This window comes from Perca fluviatilis, chromosome 16 (genome assembly GCF_010015445.1).
Source record: "Perca fluviatilis chromosome 16, GENO_Pfluv_1.0, whole genome shotgun sequence".
Classification (NCBI taxonomy): Eukaryota; Metazoa; Chordata; class Actinopteri; order Perciformes; family Percidae; genus Perca; species Perca fluviatilis.
Genome location: NC_053127.1, coordinates 32,855,021 through 32,874,554, shown reverse-complemented (window position 1 = coordinate 32,874,554; position 19,534 = coordinate 32,855,021). Strand labels below are relative to the sequence as shown.

Below are 19,534 nucleotides of genomic sequence, written 5' to 3'. Positions count from 1 at the left end.
GAGGTGCGAGCAGAAAGCTCACGGCGCTCGGTTTTGAAACTGCGGAGGGGACGGGGTGTGCTCCTCTCCTCCTCCTCTCCTGCATTCAGACGCATTCAAGCAGAACTTGTGGCTCGCCGTTCACATCCTCAGCCCTCTCGCCCTCTGTTTGTGATATGGATACCGTCACCGCCCCACCCAGCACCCACAACACTGAATGTCCATGAAAGATTTCGGTCAAAGTTGGTGCACTTATCCCAAAAGAATGCGTTTCAGTTCATGTTAAATCAAGCAGATGGCAATGTTTGCAGTCCTTTTCAAAAAGTTTGGTAAATAAAACTTGATGAGCGCTCCGTGGGGGGAAAACTAAAAGTGAAGGAGTTCATTTTAAATCCTTATATAGGTGTTGGAATAAATAAGGGTTTATTAGCCAACAAGTGGATGTCTGGCAAACCTGAAGACATCCGAGTTCACTGGCAGGGTGTTTAGCGCTGCTGTGAAAGAGTTGGGGATAGAATGTGGAAATGGACCAGGGCCTTGTCACCCGAGCAACAAACTATGCAGTCTTGGGGCCAAGGAGAGTTTTTTCTCAGCGCTGCCTGGCCGTGCTCTATTGTGTATTTTGTATAAAGCCAGGGGATGCTATCATTGCGACACACACTAGAGAGGGGCAAAGTCCTCGATCTGAGATGCCGGTGTTGCCTTGGCCTTTTACATCTCTCTCTCTCAGGAAGGAATTACCCTAAAGCTCTGCTTCTCGGTTGGACGGCGATTAGAGATCAGAGGTCAGGTCGCTCACCAATGGCCCTCTGCTGCTTGGACACGACACCCCATCGCGGGCCGAAGCTCAGCCCCATGGGGGGGTTCCATTTTGACAGTGTCGAAGCCATGGTTGAATATTGGCCAGGCTTAGGAAAGCAATGGCTACACTGGTTAAAGAAAACGTTGACAATAGTTGAACATGGGTGGCCACAGTGATCCGCAGAGCACGCTCAGATCCTGCTTGACTCAGGCTGGCCTGTGTTTTAATATCTTAGCTTTTGGATTGACCTACCTTTTACGTACAGTTTGGCACAGCAGAGCAACACCAACAAAAATAAAGTGATTTAGAAATATGCTTGATACTGAATGAAAATTGGATCGAAATGTTAATAGCTTTGAGTATCACTTTAGAAATATGCCGGTATTTCATCATCCTCACCTCTGCCAACATTGAAGAATAGGTTCACAATTTTTCAAGTCTGTCTAAAAATAGTCTATATACACGACGTTACACTTCCGGGATTGCTCCGTTGTCGCCGGAAATTCTGCCGGATGTCCCTCTTTTCGACCGGATGTCCGCCCCCCTTCCTCTGTCTCTGTGTTGGCGTTCTAACCTCCGGTGGATTTGTGAGGACTATGGTTAACTGCTCCTCAGATCTCTGCAGGGTAAATCCAGACAGCTAGCTAGACTATCTGTCCAATCTGAGTTTTCTCTCGCACGACTAAAACTACTTTTGAACGTACACATGTTCCACCAAAATAAGTTCCTTCCCGAGGCTATTTAGCAGAGGGACCGTGGCTCCGTCCGGCGCCGCCCAAGACGATTGTGATTGGTTTAAAGAAACGCCAATAAACCAGAGCACGTTTTTCTCCCATCCAGGAATGCCGTGTGGACTAGCCAGACCGTCCTCCGCAGAGCTGTGGAGGAAGGTCTGCCAATGCGAGACTAGTCTTACAGTAACAGTCAAGTGGCCAGCACACTGGAATACTGATTTTGATTGCTACAATCATTGCTCCTGTTCATACTGCCCAGTGCCAGATTCTCCTAATGCCCTTCCAATGTAAGTGATGGGGGATAAAATCCACAGTCTGCGTTTCTTGCAAAAAAATATTCCTAAATTTTGCTGAAGCAAATATGAGGCTTCAGCAGTCTGTGTTAGTTATTCAAGTGGATGTCAAAGTGAAGGTCTAACTCCAGCATGGCTTTAGCTACTTGCTTAGCTGTGAGTTCTTTCAAGGGGTAGGATTCTGGCCTTCTGGGTGCCTAGCTGCATAGTCACAGATGACCAAAATGAACCTGTTGCCTGACTCCTTTCAACAGGGCCAACTATGTCAACACCAATACATTCCCATGGTGTAGACATTACAGGGAGCGAGATGAGAGGTACAGGTGCTGTATGTTTTCCTGCAATAAGCTGACATTCAGGGCATGTTTTACAGTCGTCTTTGACTTGTGTGTACATTCCTGGCCAATATAATCTCTTGCTTATTCTTAGGAAAGTTTTGATGAGGCCCGAATGAGCTGCCATTTTTGTTGGTATGTCATGCTTTCATCACCTCAGCCCTTCAGGGGTGTGGGACTGGGGGTGGAAAGGGGAGGAGGAGGGCCCAAAAAGATGGTAGAATGAATAGCTGTGGATGTGGGGAGGGGCCCATAGTGAATGGCTTTCTACAGGGCCCAGGATGTTGTGCTACGCCCCTGCAGCCCTTGAAACTTCAGTGAGAACAAGCTGTTTACCCCCACCCACTGTCTGCACAAGAGACCATTTCGAGCACAACATAATCAGAAAGTCAGCGGTGGAATGTAACTAAGCACGTTTACTCAAGTACTGTATTTAGGTAAAAATGTTGAGGTATTTGTACTTTACAAGAATCTATTCCTCTCATGCCACTTTCTACTTCTACTCCGCTACATTTCAGAGAGAAATATTGTACTTTTTACTCCACTACATTCATCTGTTACAGCTTTAGTTACTAGTTACTTTAGTTACTCCGCTGCATTCACCTGTTACAGCTTTAGTTACTAGTTACTTTAGTGACTCCACTACATTCATCTGACAGCTTTAGTTACTAGTTACTTTAGTTACTCCGCTGCATTCACCTGTTACAGCTTTAGTTACTAGTTACTTTAGTGACTCCACTACATTCATCTGTTACAGCTTTAGTTACTAGTTACTTTAGTGACTCCACTACATTCATCTGTTACAGCTTTAGTTACTAGTTACTTTAGTTACTCCGCTGCATTCACCTGTTACAGCTTTAGTTACTAGTTACTTTAGTTACTCCACTACATTCATCTGTTACAGCTTTAGTTACTACTTTAGTTACTCCACTACATTCATCTGTTACAGCTTTAGTTACTAGTTACTTTAGTTACTCCACTACATTCATCTGTTACAGCTTTAGTTACTAGTTACTTTAGTTACTCCACTACATTCATCTGTTACAGCTTTAGTTACTAGTTACTTTAGTTACTCCACTACATTCATCTGTTACAGCTTTAGTTAATAGTTACATTAGTTACTCCACTACATTCATCTGTTACAGCTTTAGTTACTAGTTACTTTAGTTACTCCACTACATTCATCTGTTACAGCTTTAGTTAATAGTTACATTAGTTACTCCACTACATTCATCTGTTACAGCTTTAGTTAATAGTTACTTTAGTTACTCCGCTACATTCATCTGTTACAGCTTTAGTTAATAGTTACTTTAGTTACTCCACTACATTCATCTGTTACAGCTTTAGTTAATAGTTACTTTAGTTACTCCCGCTACATTCATCTGTTACAGCTTTAGTTAATAGTTACTTTAGTTACTCCGCTACATTCATCTGTTACAGCTTTAGTTACTAGTTACTTTAGTTACTCCGCTACATTCATCTGTTACAGCTTTAGTTACTAGTTACTTTAGTTACTCCACTACATTCATCTGTTACAGCTTTAGTTTACTAGTTACTTTAGTTACTCCGCTACATTCATCTGTTACAGCTTTAGTTACTAGTTACTTTAGTTACTCCACTACATTCATCTGTTACAGCTTTAGTTAATAGTTACCAGTCTTGTATAAACTACTTGAAAGCAATAAGTAAAAGTGCAAGGACCTTACCAGAAAATGACTTTGGTAGAAGTTAACGTCACCTTTTAGAATATTACTAAAGTAAAATTCTTAAAGTATCTGATACTTACTGTACTTAAATATCAAAAGTAACATTCTGATATTAAATGTACTTAATTATTTGAAGTAAAAGTAAAAACTTTGATTATTAACTTTATTATTGCTTCCTTATAGTAAAGCATGATGTTTAGTGTTTCCACACCTTAAACATTTCTCCGCGTTTTGTCATAAAGTATTACATTATGCGGGCATTCTTACAAAATGCGGGGTTGAAATTTTATATATATATATTTTTTTTTTCTTTTCTTTAAGATGATTTTTTGGGCATTTTTAGGCCTTTATTTGAACAGGACAGCTGAAGACATTAAAGGGGAGAGAGGGAGGGGGGGGAATGACATGCAGCAAAGGACCGCAGGTCAGAGTCCAACCCGGGACCCCTGCGTCGAGTAGTTAACCTCTCCATATATTTTTTAACAAAAATGTAATATGGTCCATTATGTAATAATCAACCAAACTGGATGGTCTTCATTCCTTTTTTTTTATTCATTTATCGTCAGGTTTATTTTATGAATTCTAGCGTGAATCATAGGGACTCAAAATAAATTTTAAAAATATACTATTTCTTCAATAGATTAGTATTACCTTTCATCACTACATTTCTTACATATTGTGTTCAAGGTTTTTATTACAAAATGCGCCAGATTATTACATAATGTGGGTGTTATTATGTAATGAGGGATAAATGTATTACATTTTGACATTGTATTACATAATGCGTTGTTACAAGCCTTCTCAGCTGTCTCTTTTTTGCGCTTTTTAACCCAGGTCTGCATCTCTGGAAACATGCACCCTGACACACTGCTCGAGGACCATCGCCTCCATCAAGTCCTTGGGGTAAGTTTTCATACTGGACCCACTTACAAAACAGGTCCTCGAGGCGGGTAGACAGTTCTTCGGGGGACTCTCCATCAGGTGTCTCATAGTAGTAGTCATTGCTCCACAGCTCTGTGGAGGAGGGTCTGGCTAGTCCACACAGCATTCCGGGATGGGAGAAAAACGTGCTCTGGTTTATTGGCATTTCTTTAAACCAATCACAAACGTCTAAAAGCCGGACGAAGCAACGGTGCCTCTGCAAAATCTGAGGAGCGGTTAACCATAGTCCTCATAAATCCACAAGAGTTTAAAATTACAACACAAAGAAAGCGGAAGGTAATGGAGATCCAAAAACAGACATCCGAAAAGAGGGACATCAGGCGGAGTTTCCGTCAGAACGGGAGCAATCCCGGGAGTGGAACGTCGAGGATCTAGACCACATAGAGGTGTCTCTGTCTCTATCTCTTACTTTTTTGGCACAGCTGTCTTCAACTTGTCATCTGACAAGCTCATGGATGTCTAAAATGAAAACAAGTGAAACTAAGAATGAATGTGATGTTGTGTTTTGTACAATTCCATTGTGTTGTTCTATCCTATCCAATATGTCCTATATTTCTAAGCAGATTTTCTATGCTGTGTTCTGATCAAATGTCCCTTTTGTTGCTTTTGTGTACAGGCAGATTAAAATGCAGACTAAACCACAAGTGTAATCTCTGTACACTCTGGGAGTCCACTCAGACCAGACAAACTGACTGGGGTTGGAAATAAAAGCAGAACATTCTGACAAGCTTGACTTGGTTTGCTTCTTATGGGCGAGCCAAGATGATGTATGAGACTCATACTGTGCAGACAGGCAGCTACAAATTTGCTTGGCTAGTTGACTGGTGGGAGGTTTGGGTAGAGGAGGGGGGGGGGGGGCAGGTTGTCACATTAAAGCAACGCAGTGAAAGAAAGAGAAGCCTTTGTGCCCATTTTTGTCTTTTCTGAAGTTGTTGATTGTCAAGAGAGAAACATTCTTCTGGTCCGATAATTTACATCTGAGCATGTGAACTCCGAACAACGGGAAATTTGCACTTTGTGCAGGAGAAAGAAATGTTTGTCTTTTTGACAAATCAAAATACTAACTTCATATTTGTCCTAGTGTGTAAAAAAATAAATAAATTATCTTTCTGTCAGAATGATCAAAGCAGAGATTTAATTATTCAACTTGTGCAATGTTCTACATAATAAAAAAGATGTTCCGCTGCATTTGATCAGTGACACAGAAGACATTTGATTAATGGAAGGGATCTGACTTGGGAGAACAGGCCTCTCTGTGTTACCTCCCCCCTATTTCAACCTGCTCTTGCCTCCCTCCTCCCCTAGACTGAGCCTTGTTTTCTGCCTCCCCCTCCCCTTATGCCATGCAGAATGAATGGCACAGATGTTGTTGGACAAGACAGCACCCCTTGGTCCCCTTTCCCTCACTACTCGCTCAGCATGAGGTCTGAAACTTGTTTTCTGATCATTGTCCCCCCCCCCCCAACTTGTCCCTCCGCGGGAGAAAAAAAAGGACCCAAAGAGGAGGGAGATGGAGATGGGGAGACCAAGAGCAGCCCAATTAAAGAGGGAGGGAAGAGGAGCACACAGCCATGTTGGAGGAATATGAAGAAAACAGACTGTTGAAGTGTCTCCGATAACAAGTGGTGCGTGGGACGGCTAGCATGGTGAACGTTTGTGGAGCGCCGCAGTGTTAAGGGTCTGAGTATGGAGCTGCAGTAGGGATCTGGGGGGGGGGGGTCTGGACTGAAGATGCAGGTCGGTGCGTGGCTTCTCTGGGTGTCCTGGTTCTACATCTGGGCAGAGTACTCCCAGAGGTGCAGGTGCCAAGACCTGTGTCCAACAGAGACGGGATTGGACAGGAGGTCAAAGAGCCGGGTCAGGGAGCACGTTGGCGTCGGACGCCAGCACGCGCCTCACAGGAACAGGCCGCAGCGCAAAAAAGGTGAGCCCTGAACTCGCACAAGGCTTCAGACTGGAGGCACGCTGCAACCTGCTGCACACGCTGTCTTGTGTAAAGTACTTGAAAGCAATACTTGGGAAAAAGTACAAGTATCTGATAGTTACTGTGCTTAAGTATCAAAAGTAATTTTCTGATATTAAATGTACTGAAGTAATAGAAGTAAAAGTAAAGAAAAACTTTGATTATGAACTTTATTGTGATTTCCTTACAGTAAAGCGTGATGTTCAGGGATTCCACTCCTTAAACATCAAATTCAAAGTCGGACATCAACAGAGAGACCGACAGACACACAATTTTTAAATTTTTTTTGTGAGGAAGAATCTTTCACTCCAACGTACGAAAACATTTCTTGCAAGTAAGGAGTAACGAAGAAGCTCAGGGTAAAGGTAGTGGAGGAAAAGTATCCATTTTATTTAGGAAATGTAGTGGAGGAAAAGGGAAAGTTTCCAGAAATATAAATAGCAAAGTAAAGTACAGACACCTGAAAATTCCACTTCAGTACAGTAACAAAGTATTTTGTACTTTGTTCCATTACAACACTGTGCACATGGACTCATGTACTGTCATGCCAGGTCTGTGCCTTTAGGTGTAGAGCTATAGGTAACACTGCAGTTATAAATTACAGGTTGGTTTCCAGTGTAGCTCACTAGCTAAGATCAGCTGATAAATTGAGCAATTTGTTCATGTAGGAAATTCATTTCCAATGTAAATCACTTCCTCATTCTTTGGTGCCCCACAGACACCACTTTATGTTTGGGATAAACAATAATAATTGCAAAAGTAACCATTTATTTTCCCCTTGAAAACATGTGTTTCTCTTTTCCTCTGACTATTAAAACCCAAGATGCAGAAAAGTATTAAAGTAGTAAGTGTTCACTTTCTCACAAACTGAGCTAGCACATTGGATGAAAGTGACCAAATACAATGATGGACATCAAGTATCTCGCATCATATAAGGAAATATTTGTTGTGCATGTTATATGGGCTACGCATGAACACATATTCCTTTTGTTCGCTAAAAAGTTATTCACCAACAAATAAATGTACAATATGTAATATAGTAGACAAAAATATGACTTACTAAACAGACTTGAGATTTGGGATGGGTAAAAAAGGGCTGTCAACATTTATCCCAGCTATAGAGCATACCGCATGAACATCTGTAATATTTAACTATATAGTACAGCTAGTCCAAAGACCCCAAACAGAGCTAATGTGACAGAGGATTTCTGAAAAATGTCATCACTTTAAAATCATGTTTACAAGCAATTATTATGTAATTAGAAAAAGTTATTAAAATATTGATGGAGACTATGTTTTCTGAGCGCTGTTAAGGCCAAACAGCGTTAAACTGCCTTAAAGACAGTGTTATAAGACTAATCAAATATGTATTGCGTAAAAGATGTTGACAGTTGTCCAAATGTTTAAATGTCCTTTTGGTTTTAGTATCATAACCATATACCTAAAGCTACTATGAGAATCATAATCATGCTCTAACTTTTTGTAAAATAGAGAAAAAACTGTGTTAACAGAACACTTATCTGCTCACTTCTAAAGCTTTAATTGCAAAAAACAATGCAATGTGCAATTCTGTAGGACAGCCGAATTATTAATTCATATATAATATGTTCTTCAGAGATGGACTATTCAACACATTTGGAGAATGAAGTTGAGACAGAATGCAAAAGTGCGTCTGAAAGAGAAATGAATTGCCCGCACAAAGATAGACATTTTGTCCGTCCCCATTCTTTAATTCTTTCAATTAGGTTGAGTCACTAAGAAAAAGACAGGATGCATTTTTGTTTAAACTAGCTTAAAGCGGCCATTCATGTTCATTGTGGATTTCTTTACAAAACACTCTTGAATTACCCTCCGAATTTACTCGGAAGTCACTTTTTATCACATTCCTCACTATAGCCGACACTTTCTTTCTTTTCCCGTTCCATCCCCGCCCTGCGCGGCCGTTCCAGTCCTTCTCCTGACCTTTGGTCTACAGGCTGAAAGAGGCTCCTTCCCTCGGCACTCCTCAGCCCAGCACCATTCCCAGGGCTTGTGTTCAGCCACGACTCATCCTTCATCCTCTCTAAACCCTTTTGTGCCGAGTGAAAGCTGGCCGATGGCGGGGCCATCAAACCCCAAGTTGTTGGATCAATATAAACATCCATCACTTAGCCCCGGGCCTTTCTGAGCCTCACAATGAACAGCTCACTAAACAATGCTTCATTTCTGCGAGCCATTGGAAGGAATGAACTGCCGTAGTTCACTTCACTTCTCATTTCTGGGTTGCCCTTGTTTTGCCGCCATCGCGATATTTTCCATGGCAATACCAATACCAATGATGATATGGTATCGTGAGGCCTCTGGTGATTCCCGCCCCTACTTGTTACACTTCATCCCCCTAATTTGATCTCAAGTGGGCCGGTCCAGTAAACCTCTCCAGAAAGATCAGAAACTGTATCAGCCACAGAGTTTCTCGTCAGCTTGATGTTGGCAAACGCAAGTAGCTTCTGCTCCGACGGCGTTCTAAGGCCATTGTAGAAAAAAACATAATGTTATGGACCCGGGAGAGAGGGGTAACTCTGAATTTCTAATATTAAAGTCGTAAATTTACAGAAAAGAACTGGGATATTCTCTGAGATTGAAGTGGTCAATTTGGATTTAATTACTTCTCTGCGATTTTCACACTTTGCAAAGTCATCCAGTGGGCCTGATTGGACCCTTTGGCAGGCCGGTTCTGACCCACGGGCCGTATGTTTAACACCCCTGCTTTATACCATCACAGCACCTTCATTTCCTTTGTGTATTGCATTATGGGACAATAGTGTCCTCGCACAATCTAGAATGTTTGGTAAGCACACAGATCACTTTTCCAGTTTGAACACTCTACTTACTTAAAGACTGTTTTGGGTGAGTCTGGAATGAGCATGGAATTGGAACACAATGCCAGTATTTTTATTTACTGTAAAGTTCAAGTACTATTTCTTTCCAGTTCAGTGATTTCCGATACCAATACATACTGATTACGTACAGCTGAAATAGCTTGTTGACTGCTTGCATGATTGAGAGATACATCATTTCCTTCTATTGTTTAGAGACATGGGACACTCTGAACTTCCTGCTTCCCCGCAGCGTTGACAGAGCTGCTGCCACAAACTGTCAAAAACAAACTAAAAAGCCGTTAGGATGGGACATTGGATTGGGTTTGGACGGTAAAAGGGAGAGCCCATATCCACTACAGCCATTTGTATTTGATCAGATAACCGGGAAAAACACCCAATATTCCCGCCACACTCAGACTCTCCTGTGGGACTTCTTATGCTGAAATTCAGCCAAACACAGTCAATAAAGTTTTCAAGTGGGGAATGATGACCTGGGTCTTCAGTGCTTGATAAAGTGACTTTGTGTTGTGCAGTGAACTATTTGGCATTTGCCTCCTTTAGAAATGGCATATTTAAACACTAAATGTACAATAGTTACATGTTATTTGAATCCATGGTCATACTCAAATTAACAGCATATTCGTTCATTTTCTGTCTTTTTATAGGCTACACAGCCAACTGTTGCTGCTTATTACTTTCCCTGCTGCGGCAAGTTGAATATGTATGACTGTCTGGACTCCTATATTGAATAATAAATAGATATCTATAGGCCTGCATTTGTTTTCATCCCAAATGTCTTGTAAAGCAAACAAGCAGTAGGCCTTCCTACGGGAAATGTACAGGATTTATAAACAGAAGGATAGATAGATAGATAGATAGATAGATAGATAGATAGATAGATAGATAGATAGATAGATAGATAGATAGATAGATAGATAGATATGTCGGTAGGTAGGTAGGGAGGAAGGGAGGGAGGTAGGTAGATAGATAGATAGATATGTAGGGAGGGAGTAGATAGATAGATAGATAGATAGATAGATAGATAGATAGATAGATAGATAGATAGATAGATAGATAGATAGATAGATAGATAGATAGAGAGATAGATAGAAATATATGCGTAGAGACAAGTGCATCACAGTGGAATCGAGCCTGTTTGTTAACTTGGATTTTATTTTGAAAACCCATCTGACCGGAAGCCTGGTGTCCCTGCGCTAGCTTGACGTCGGTGCGCTTACAGAGCGCAGTAGTAAATGAAGTTGGCGCTGATATTCATTCTTTAACTGTCTATGTATTCATTATGGGACGGTATTTTTCAAGAGGAGTAGTAAGTGAACTGTAATGCTGTTATAGTTAAAAAGAACAGAAAGAGACACTGGTTTATTAAAGCTGGACATCCAGTTAAACCCCGTATAGTTCCAGTAAGACTATTACACGTTATTTATCAGCTGGCTCGGACTGGGAAGTATCTCTATGACTGGTAACTTGGCTGATAATGATAAGCCCACGTGTTTTCATCAGCATATTGGCATCAGTGTTTACACTTCTTCTGTCAGGTAAGTGCGTTTGAGACACAATACCGCTACCTATGATAGATAGGCTGCAACATCCTTTACTTATTTACTCACTGTAAAAATACTCTGTTACAAGTAAAAGTCCTGCATTGAAAATGTTACTTAAGTAAAAGTATGTAAGTATCATCAGGAAAATGTACTTAAAGTATTAAAAGTAAAAGTACTTAGTACAGAAAAACCCTACACTCTACTCTGTGTAAAGTGTAAAGGATCCAACCAGTTGTGTGTTTAATGGTCTCATCATCTCAGCTGGACTTGTAGCCGTTATATTGTTGGCTAGTTTACTTTAGAATCAAACATCAGATTTTATAATCTACATGGGTTTAGTGTGCAGGAATCTTAATGTGTAAAGTAACTAGTAACTAAAGCTGTAACAGATGAATGTAGTGGAGTAACTAAAGTAACTAGTAACTAAAGCTGTAACAGATGAATGTAGTGGAGTAACTAAAGTAACTAGTAACTAAAGCTGTAACAGATGAGTGTAGTGGAGTAAAAAGTCCAATATTTCTCTCTGAAATGTAGCGGAGTAGAAGTAGAAAGTGGCATGAAAAGAAAAGACTCAAGTAAAGTACAAGAAGCTCAACATTTGTACAGTAAAATGTAGTAAGTAAATGTACTTAGTTACATTCCACCACTGTTTATACTATCCTCTTAATGTAAAAGTCTGGCATGCGCAGAATGTGTTTCAGATCCCTGAATTAAAGACATTTCTTGTTGATTGTACTTCTGTGAAGAGTCTTCACAGATTGTGGTGATGGTATATATTTCCCATATATGCTAGGTTTGATGTTAAAGCCTCATACTTGCTGTGTCTCCAGCACCACAGCATCTGCACCAGTGTTAAACCTGGAAGGTCCTGTTGGGTCTCTACCCACAGTACCTGCTTATTCTGTTTCATCCAATTGTAGCAGGTATAAATAGGCTACTACAAGAGCTGGGCGGTATGGAGGAAATCAAACATCACGATAGTTTTGACCAAATACATTGATATCGATATTGTAGGGTTGACTATTGGTAGCCTGGAAATCCAGACCCAAATCCAAAAGATTAAAGTGATGGTTTGGAATAATTTCACCCTAGGGTCCTTTGCACCATGACCTCGAGCCAAACACCCCCCCAGAAGCTTTTTTCACCTGGGTCGAACATTGGGAGAGTTAGCGTAGAGTAGCGTTATCAGCTGAATAGCTTAGCGCAGGGGCTAATGGATCCAAGAGTGTATCTTGTACATTACCCCACTAATACCCGAAATGATACCAAACTTCTACACTAGTACAAATAGGTTATGCACTCATAAAACAATGAATTGGAAAGTTTGTAAGTACACCAGAAGTTTATTTAAATAACATTTGCCTGTTGGCTTCTGCTCTCTGCTGCTACCGGCAGTAAGACGAGTGCTTAGGGACGTCTACAAATTACAACACCGAAAAGAGATACATCAAAAATATTTATTAATTTAATGATTAAATAAGGTAGTGTCTCCAAACTTACCTCAATTATAACTTGTCACCTGCTAGTTATACTACAGCACTTTTAAAAAATAACTTAAATAAGCTTCATAGGCTGTGTTTTTGTATTATTACATTATCTGGGTCACATGCCAGTGATATATAACCAAAAGATGTATCCTGGAATTAATTCAAAACTTTTATTTGTTTGAAAAAGTAATACATCATGATACCAACAGAACTGGAGTAAACAAGCATTTTAAAGTGACATTCAGTAGGAATTTGCATGACCTTGTGGCTTTATTGATGAACTGAAGTAAATGGAACGTCATTTAAAATTTTTTTGTATTTTGATTGCAAACCAGTCAAACAAAGTCAACGGTAAAATTCCACTCAAAGAGTGTCTTTTGTTCTGCTGCGGATATGCTGTTGATGGGGGGACTTCCAGTCTGCTTTTGTTGGGGTCGATGTTCCCGAGACCCTGGAGCTTCCTCTCCTGACAGGAAGCTGATCACAGTCTCCCTGTTTCCATCAATGTGGTCATCCAACTCCACGGGAAGTTCAAACAATGGCATTCCACTGCTGCCCACAAACACACATTGTTTGTTGGTAGGACGGCTTAAATAGATTTGTTGTGGGTGTTCTGTTGCCAGATAAATGAACCCAGAGGTGCTGGTGCATAGTGCTAGGCACTGCTGCTCGGGTGTGGCTTTTCTACATAGAAACATATATTTATTTACAGTAGGGCTGAGCAATTTTGGGAAAAATTGTATTGTGTATTGCGATTTTCCTGCCAGATATTGTGATTATGATTTGATTCACGATTTATTTTTAGCTACATATTGCACCTTCTACCATCATGTTAGATAGATAGATAGATAGATAGATAGATAGATAGATAGATAGATAGATAGATAGATAGATAGACTTCATTAATCCCATACTGGGAAAGTGTTCTGTTACAAGCAGCAAGTTACAGGGACATACACACATACACACTCACACACATACAGGACATACAAGAAATATACTAGAAATAATAAATAAGATTTAAAAAATAAGATAGCAAAAATAAAAATGCCAGAACAACTGCTAAAACACTTGTTAAATAAAGTAATACATAAATAAATGGAAGATCCACTGAAAATAGGAGATTTCCGTAAACAATCTGTGCTATGTAACATTCTTCCAGCATTTATCTTATGAGAAAACAGTAAACATAATAATGAAGAGAGGAATAAAAACTGTTAAATAAAATTGATAATGATAATGAAATATAATGGAAATGATATGTTGTTGCGTGTCCTTGGGCATTTTTAAGTGGGTATATGGAAGTCCTGGAGCTTTCTTAGTGGGTATACTGTGTATACCTGCGTATCACGTAGACTACACCGCTAATGAATATACACTTAGATGCTCTATACCAGGGGTGTCAAACTCAACTTCCCAGAGGGCCACACTGGAAAATTAGAATCACACCAAGGGCCAGACATGTTTAGTTTATTGATAGGTTTTGTGTCATATCTCACTTACAGTTTGGTTGACATAAAGTCCTAAAGAAGCCAGCAGAAAGTTCCTCGGCCATCATAGAAAATAAGCGCCCAAAAACGTAGAAAAAAAATGACAAAAATTTTGGCAAAAGTGACAAAAATTTCGACAAAAGTGACAAAAACGTGGGATAAAGTGGTAAAAATGTCAAAATATTACAAAAAATTCTGCAAAAGTGACAAAAACATCAAAATATTACAAAAATGACGTCAAAAGTGACAAAAACTAGGTGGGCCAAAATGTATTGTGAACCTAAATTGAAATGCGGGCCAGATCATAATCTGCGAGGGGCCAGATTTGGCCCCCGGGCCTTGAGTTTGACACATGTGCTCTATATACGATCTCTCCACATCTCTGTGTCGTCCTCAGGTTCCAGAGTTCATGCACAGGAGACGCCGCCCCGCATCGTCCACCAGCCCTCTGACGTGGTGGTGAAAGCGGGAAACCCTGCCACGCTCTCCTGCCGGGCGGAGGGCAGCCCCAGGCCGAGCATCGAGTGGCTGCGGAACGGCCAGACGCTGACAGCAGACGAACGCTTGCAGCCCTTGGTTCTGTCGGAGGGGAGCCTCTTCTTCCTCAGCGTGGGAGAGGGCAGGCGAGGCCTGTCGCACGAGGGCGTCTACACCTGCGTGGCCCGGAGCAGTGCAGGAGAGGCCAGCAGCCGCAATGCATCGCTGTACATCGCAGGTAAGAGATGACGGGGCATTCTCACCGGCGATTTTCCGCAGGGTGGTGCGGCTGGGGGGAGTGTCAGTGAAACGGCCCATTTTTGTGACGTCCTGTTGTGTTCTTAAACCACCCTCCCACAGAGCACAAGTAGACTTTATATTTCACAATGATGATGATGATTATAGATTTCAACGTTCCCGACCGCACTTGAAAGCAGCTTTATTTCACAGGAGAGAGAGAAAGAGAAGAGACCAGCGACACAGAGCGAGTGCTTTCTTGTTGCAGGAAACATTCAGCTGCTACACAAACTCCAAAGTTCAGTGCTTGTTTTTGGTGTTTTAAAACTTTCTCGTAGCAGAGATAGAGGCAGTGAAGTTTCCTGTTTCCTGTAAGGGACTCTCACACCGCCTCAAACACACCCACAAGTCTGATCTCCGGTTCCATGACTGGCCAGCGCAGCGTGACGTGGGGGTTGCGTTTCTCCGAAAGTTGAGTCAGTCTCAACTTTTTGCCGCAGGCCCCTAAACACACCCATTGAAAATTAATGGGGGTAGTGTAACCTGCATTTTGCCGGACCGTCGGGCCGATTTGCTTTCTAATGGACTGTGTTAGGATCCTCTAAATGCCAGAAGTATTATCTGAAACAGGACACACTTACAGTGGTGTATATGTGTGGAATCACTGATCCTGACCCAGACTTTACTCAGCGATGATCTATATTGGTCTGCATATGACAGTACTGTTGAACCAACTGAAAGGTGCTATTTGTCTTTAATCCTGGTGCACCACTAGTTTCCACTTTTAGCCACAAAAATAAGGCAATATTTTTAATGCACACCTACTAAGAATGTACCTTGTAAGGCAGCTGCATTCTCCCGATATTATGAGATCACATGAAAATCCATCTTGTCATACTTTAAAGATGGGGCGATTATGGGGCGACCTCTAGCTCACCCACTAAGAACGTGCGCCCCATGTATGCTGAGGCCTTTGCAGAGGCCTGCGTTTGAATCTGAACTGCGGCCCTTTGCTGCGTGTCATCCCCCATCTCTCTCCCACCTTTCCTGTCTATCACTAGCTATGTTTCCATCCACTTGTCAATCGAATTATCTGAAGTTCGGTAAAAAAACTCCTGCGAATAAAGTGGTGAAAGTGTGTTTCCATCCAACGGCTTTAAAGCGAATAAAAACCTGTTGCGTAATGACGTTACATGCTATTTTGCGTTCAAATTGGTATATTGAATTGATTTGAGACATTTTAAGGTGTTTCCATTCATTTTCGCACTGAATCGCACAACATTCAAGCAAACATTTGCAAAATGGATCGCGCCATCTACCAACAAATGAGTAATATTGCACAAGTTGTAATAGTGCTTATGTGCCAGCTGATAGCGACATATCAAGCTACAATAAGAAAACAACGATGCTATCGAGACATTGCTATGATGATGCAGATGCACGTAAATGCCCGTCGACAACGGAGGCGGCCTGTGGTGTGGGAACGACAGCGCTCCAAACAGTTCTGGGAGATCGTGGTTCAGAGACACTTCACGGAAACCCTTTGGTTGAAGCATTTTCGGATGACCAAGACAACATTTGACCTGTTGTGTAATTTTATTGGCCCGTTCCTTTGCCCAGATGTCACAAGCTATCGCCCTCCGGTTCCAACCGAGAAGCGTATCGCCATTGCGCTCTACAAACTGGCTACATGCGCAGAGTACAGAGTGGTAGGCGAAATGTTTGGGGTCAGCAAGACCCCCGTGTGTTCACGCTGTGTTCAATGCCATACGAACGAGGATGATGCGAAGGTATATATACCTACCTGGAGTGGATGAGGCGCATGATATCTCACTGCGTAACTCCAGAGCGCACCTTGTGCCACAGGTGTATGGCGCAATAGACGGGACTCACGTCCCGATTAGATCCCCTGCTGAAGGCTACAGGGATTTTGTCAATAGAAAGGGCTGGCCATCAATCGTACTACAGGCTGTGGTAGACGATCGTTAAATTCAAAAAGTCTCTGGTCTCCTTGTTCGTCCACTTACATTTGTCTTTGTTGACACCCACCATGTGTGCAAACAGAGCGGAAATACTGGGCGGAAATGAACTAAAACTTCTTCGTTTTGTGGCAGGTTGCAACCATAAAATGACCTAAAACTTAATCGCAATTCATTATTTAATCGGCAAATAACGTTTCCATCTGCGTTTATCGCATAAGCCGTATATCGATCAAGATAAAATCCGATGAGACCAAATGTATTTCCTTTGAGTCGATATTCATGAAATTTAATCGAATTTTACTGTTTCCATAAGGCATTTTTCAGTCGATATCACTTAATTTGGATAAAAACGTGTGGATGGAAACATAGCTACTGTCACTCTGAAATAAAAGGAAAAAAAGCCCCCCCCCCAAAATAAAAGTGCCCCTATTATACTCCTTTTCGGCGTCATATTTGTACTCTACTAGAATAGGTGTACATGCTTTGATTATAAAAAAAACATACTATGTTTCTCATGTCCTCTGTCTGAAACACTCTGTCTGAGCTCTTGGCCCGCCTTCCTGAAAAACCCAGTGTGCTGTGATTGGTCAGTTGGCTCACTCTGTTGTGATTGGTCAACCAAATTCCAACAAGCCACTGGGCGGGCTGTGCTTGTTCAGGCAGCACCAATGGGCAGCACATATGAAAAACTGGGCTTTCTTTCTCAATCAATGACATCACTAATGGAAGAATTTCAAACAGGAATGTGGGTGAGGCATTTCAGGGAGTTGAGAAAAAAGTGCTGTCTTTGGGAGAGAAAGCTGTGGAGTGAAATGTGTTTTTTGTACTTTATACATCTACTACATACACCAAAAACTATATAACACATTAAAAGACAGGAAAAAGTGTTTGAGGAAACCATCTCATTCTAAACTCATCAACAAAAATGGCTCAAAGAAGAGATTTAAAGGCAGTATAACATGTTATACTACTATTGTATCTACACATGAAGTTAATCATATGTACTAAAGAAGGTCAAAAAACACCCCCTGGGAAAGACAAAAATGTATGTATTTTCCTTAATTCTGTTAATCAATGTTCTACCTTTTCTAAAGCCAACAACTTGATTGTTACCAAGACTATGTGAGCGGTAGCAAAGGAGACAGGACAGATATAGTCTGTGTTATTGCATGCCAGATCACCTGCATCTATTTCCTCAAACAAAGGAAAAGTTGAATCCCTAATCTCTTTTAGAGGAAGGGGGCGGGGAGGTGAAGACATGGCCAACACACACACACACACACACACACACATGCAGAGGGTTGATGAAGATGTTTGTGGTGAGAGAGGCAGAAGGGGCACAGGGGTCGGATGTCAATGTTTGCCTGACAGGAGGGGGTCAAACAGTGGTACTAACTGACCTCGGAGCCTCACTGTTTACTTATCTGGATCCCAGTGAGGCAGTCGACATGCAGCGGCTGCTTGTCTCGGAGTCTGTCCAGGACACTGAAAACTGCGATGGACAACAAGGCAATGTAGGCAAGTTAAAACTAGATTTGGTTAAAGGGCAAATCCAGCGCAAAATAAACCTAGGGGTTAATAACACGTGTGTAACAAGTCATCCGTTCTCTGGGATGTGTTTTCATGCTAATCGAATGTGACCAGTTTTATCGCAAACTGCGAAAGAAATTGCTATTTCTATACCACTAACGAGGCTCAAAATAGCACCACACTTCCACGGTAAACCGAAGTATTGAAAACTTTGGAAGTGTACAGACAGTTTATTAAAAAGATAGATTATAAAGACAGTACCGTTACGTGAACGGTACTGTCAGCACAAAGAGTTTTAAAACATCTCTTACTGTCACATCTATCTAATAGTTAGAAAAGAAGCATTGCCACATTCCTGTGTTTTCCCATGGTATGTGGAAGACTTGGGAAAGCTAGAGCTGATAATACATAAATAACTCTGAAAAAGCTTAAAGACAAAACTTGCTCAAGAAGTCCACCGTGGACCAACTACAGTCATTAGATCTGAGAAAAGTCAAGCTAGTTTTTATGCTCACATTGATTTTACATTGATTTGGCTTGGATGGTGCCCAAAACGGCTTGGGTGCTGTGCCTACACCTTATAAAGGTAGGGGAAACCCTGCATTTGTATGGTCACATTTTTTTTTTTTAATTGAATGTAGGCTACTGTAAGTGGATGTAGTGTTGGCTGTAGAAAAACACCCTAGTCACTCAGACGTTTTCACTTGAAATCCTCCTAACAGGCTTGAGAGGCTGCTTGACTGCCTGCCCTTGTAGCTGGTAATGAGTGTAGCCGCTAAATCACAGTGATGTTTGGTTAGGGATGTGACACTTGAGCCTGCTGCATGCATTTCTACTGGTGTACTGTCAGAGAATTGTACAGTACACATTGCAACTGTACAAATTGGGCACTTTGTGATAGTTTAGTGATAGTGATGGTACATTAAAGGACAGGGCCAGGCAGGGCAGCACACCATTTAGGATGCTTGCAGGTGTTAGTGTTTTTAGATGATTTCTATGGGATTAGAGTGATGGAAACAGTATGTTTTATATACAGTATGAATTTATCAAAACCCAATATGTGAAACTAGTATTGAAGTGGTAATTCCTCCTTTGGTCACAAACAGCGTGCACATTTATATTTTTGCTGAAACAGTCTACATTGCTGTGTGTTCATG

The 19,534-nt window shown here is 41.3% G+C and overlaps 1 protein-coding gene across 5 annotated transcripts in view; it reads left to right on the top strand.

Moving 5' to 3' along the window:
- The first annotated feature begins 6,485 nt into the window (after positions 1 to 6,485).
- The window catches only part of robo4 (roundabout, axon guidance receptor, homolog 4 (Drosophila)), a 38,755-nt gene continuing 25,706 nt past the window's right edge, over positions 6,486 to 19,534 (top strand). For 4 of the 5 annotated variants that reach the window (XM_039777947.1, XM_039777944.1, XM_039777946.1 and 1 more), the window contains exons 1-2: positions 6,486 to 6,715; positions 14,549 to 14,866. In XM_039777947.1, coding sequence (XP_039633881.1) covers positions 6,523 to 6,715; positions 14,549 to 14,866 — 511 coding nt within the window. In that variant the 5' untranslated portion in view covers positions 6,486 to 6,522. Of the gene's footprint in view, positions 6,716 to 10,819; positions 11,169 to 14,548; positions 14,867 to 19,534 lie in introns of those variants that run through there. The other variant, XM_039777948.1, reaches the window with a different exon arrangement.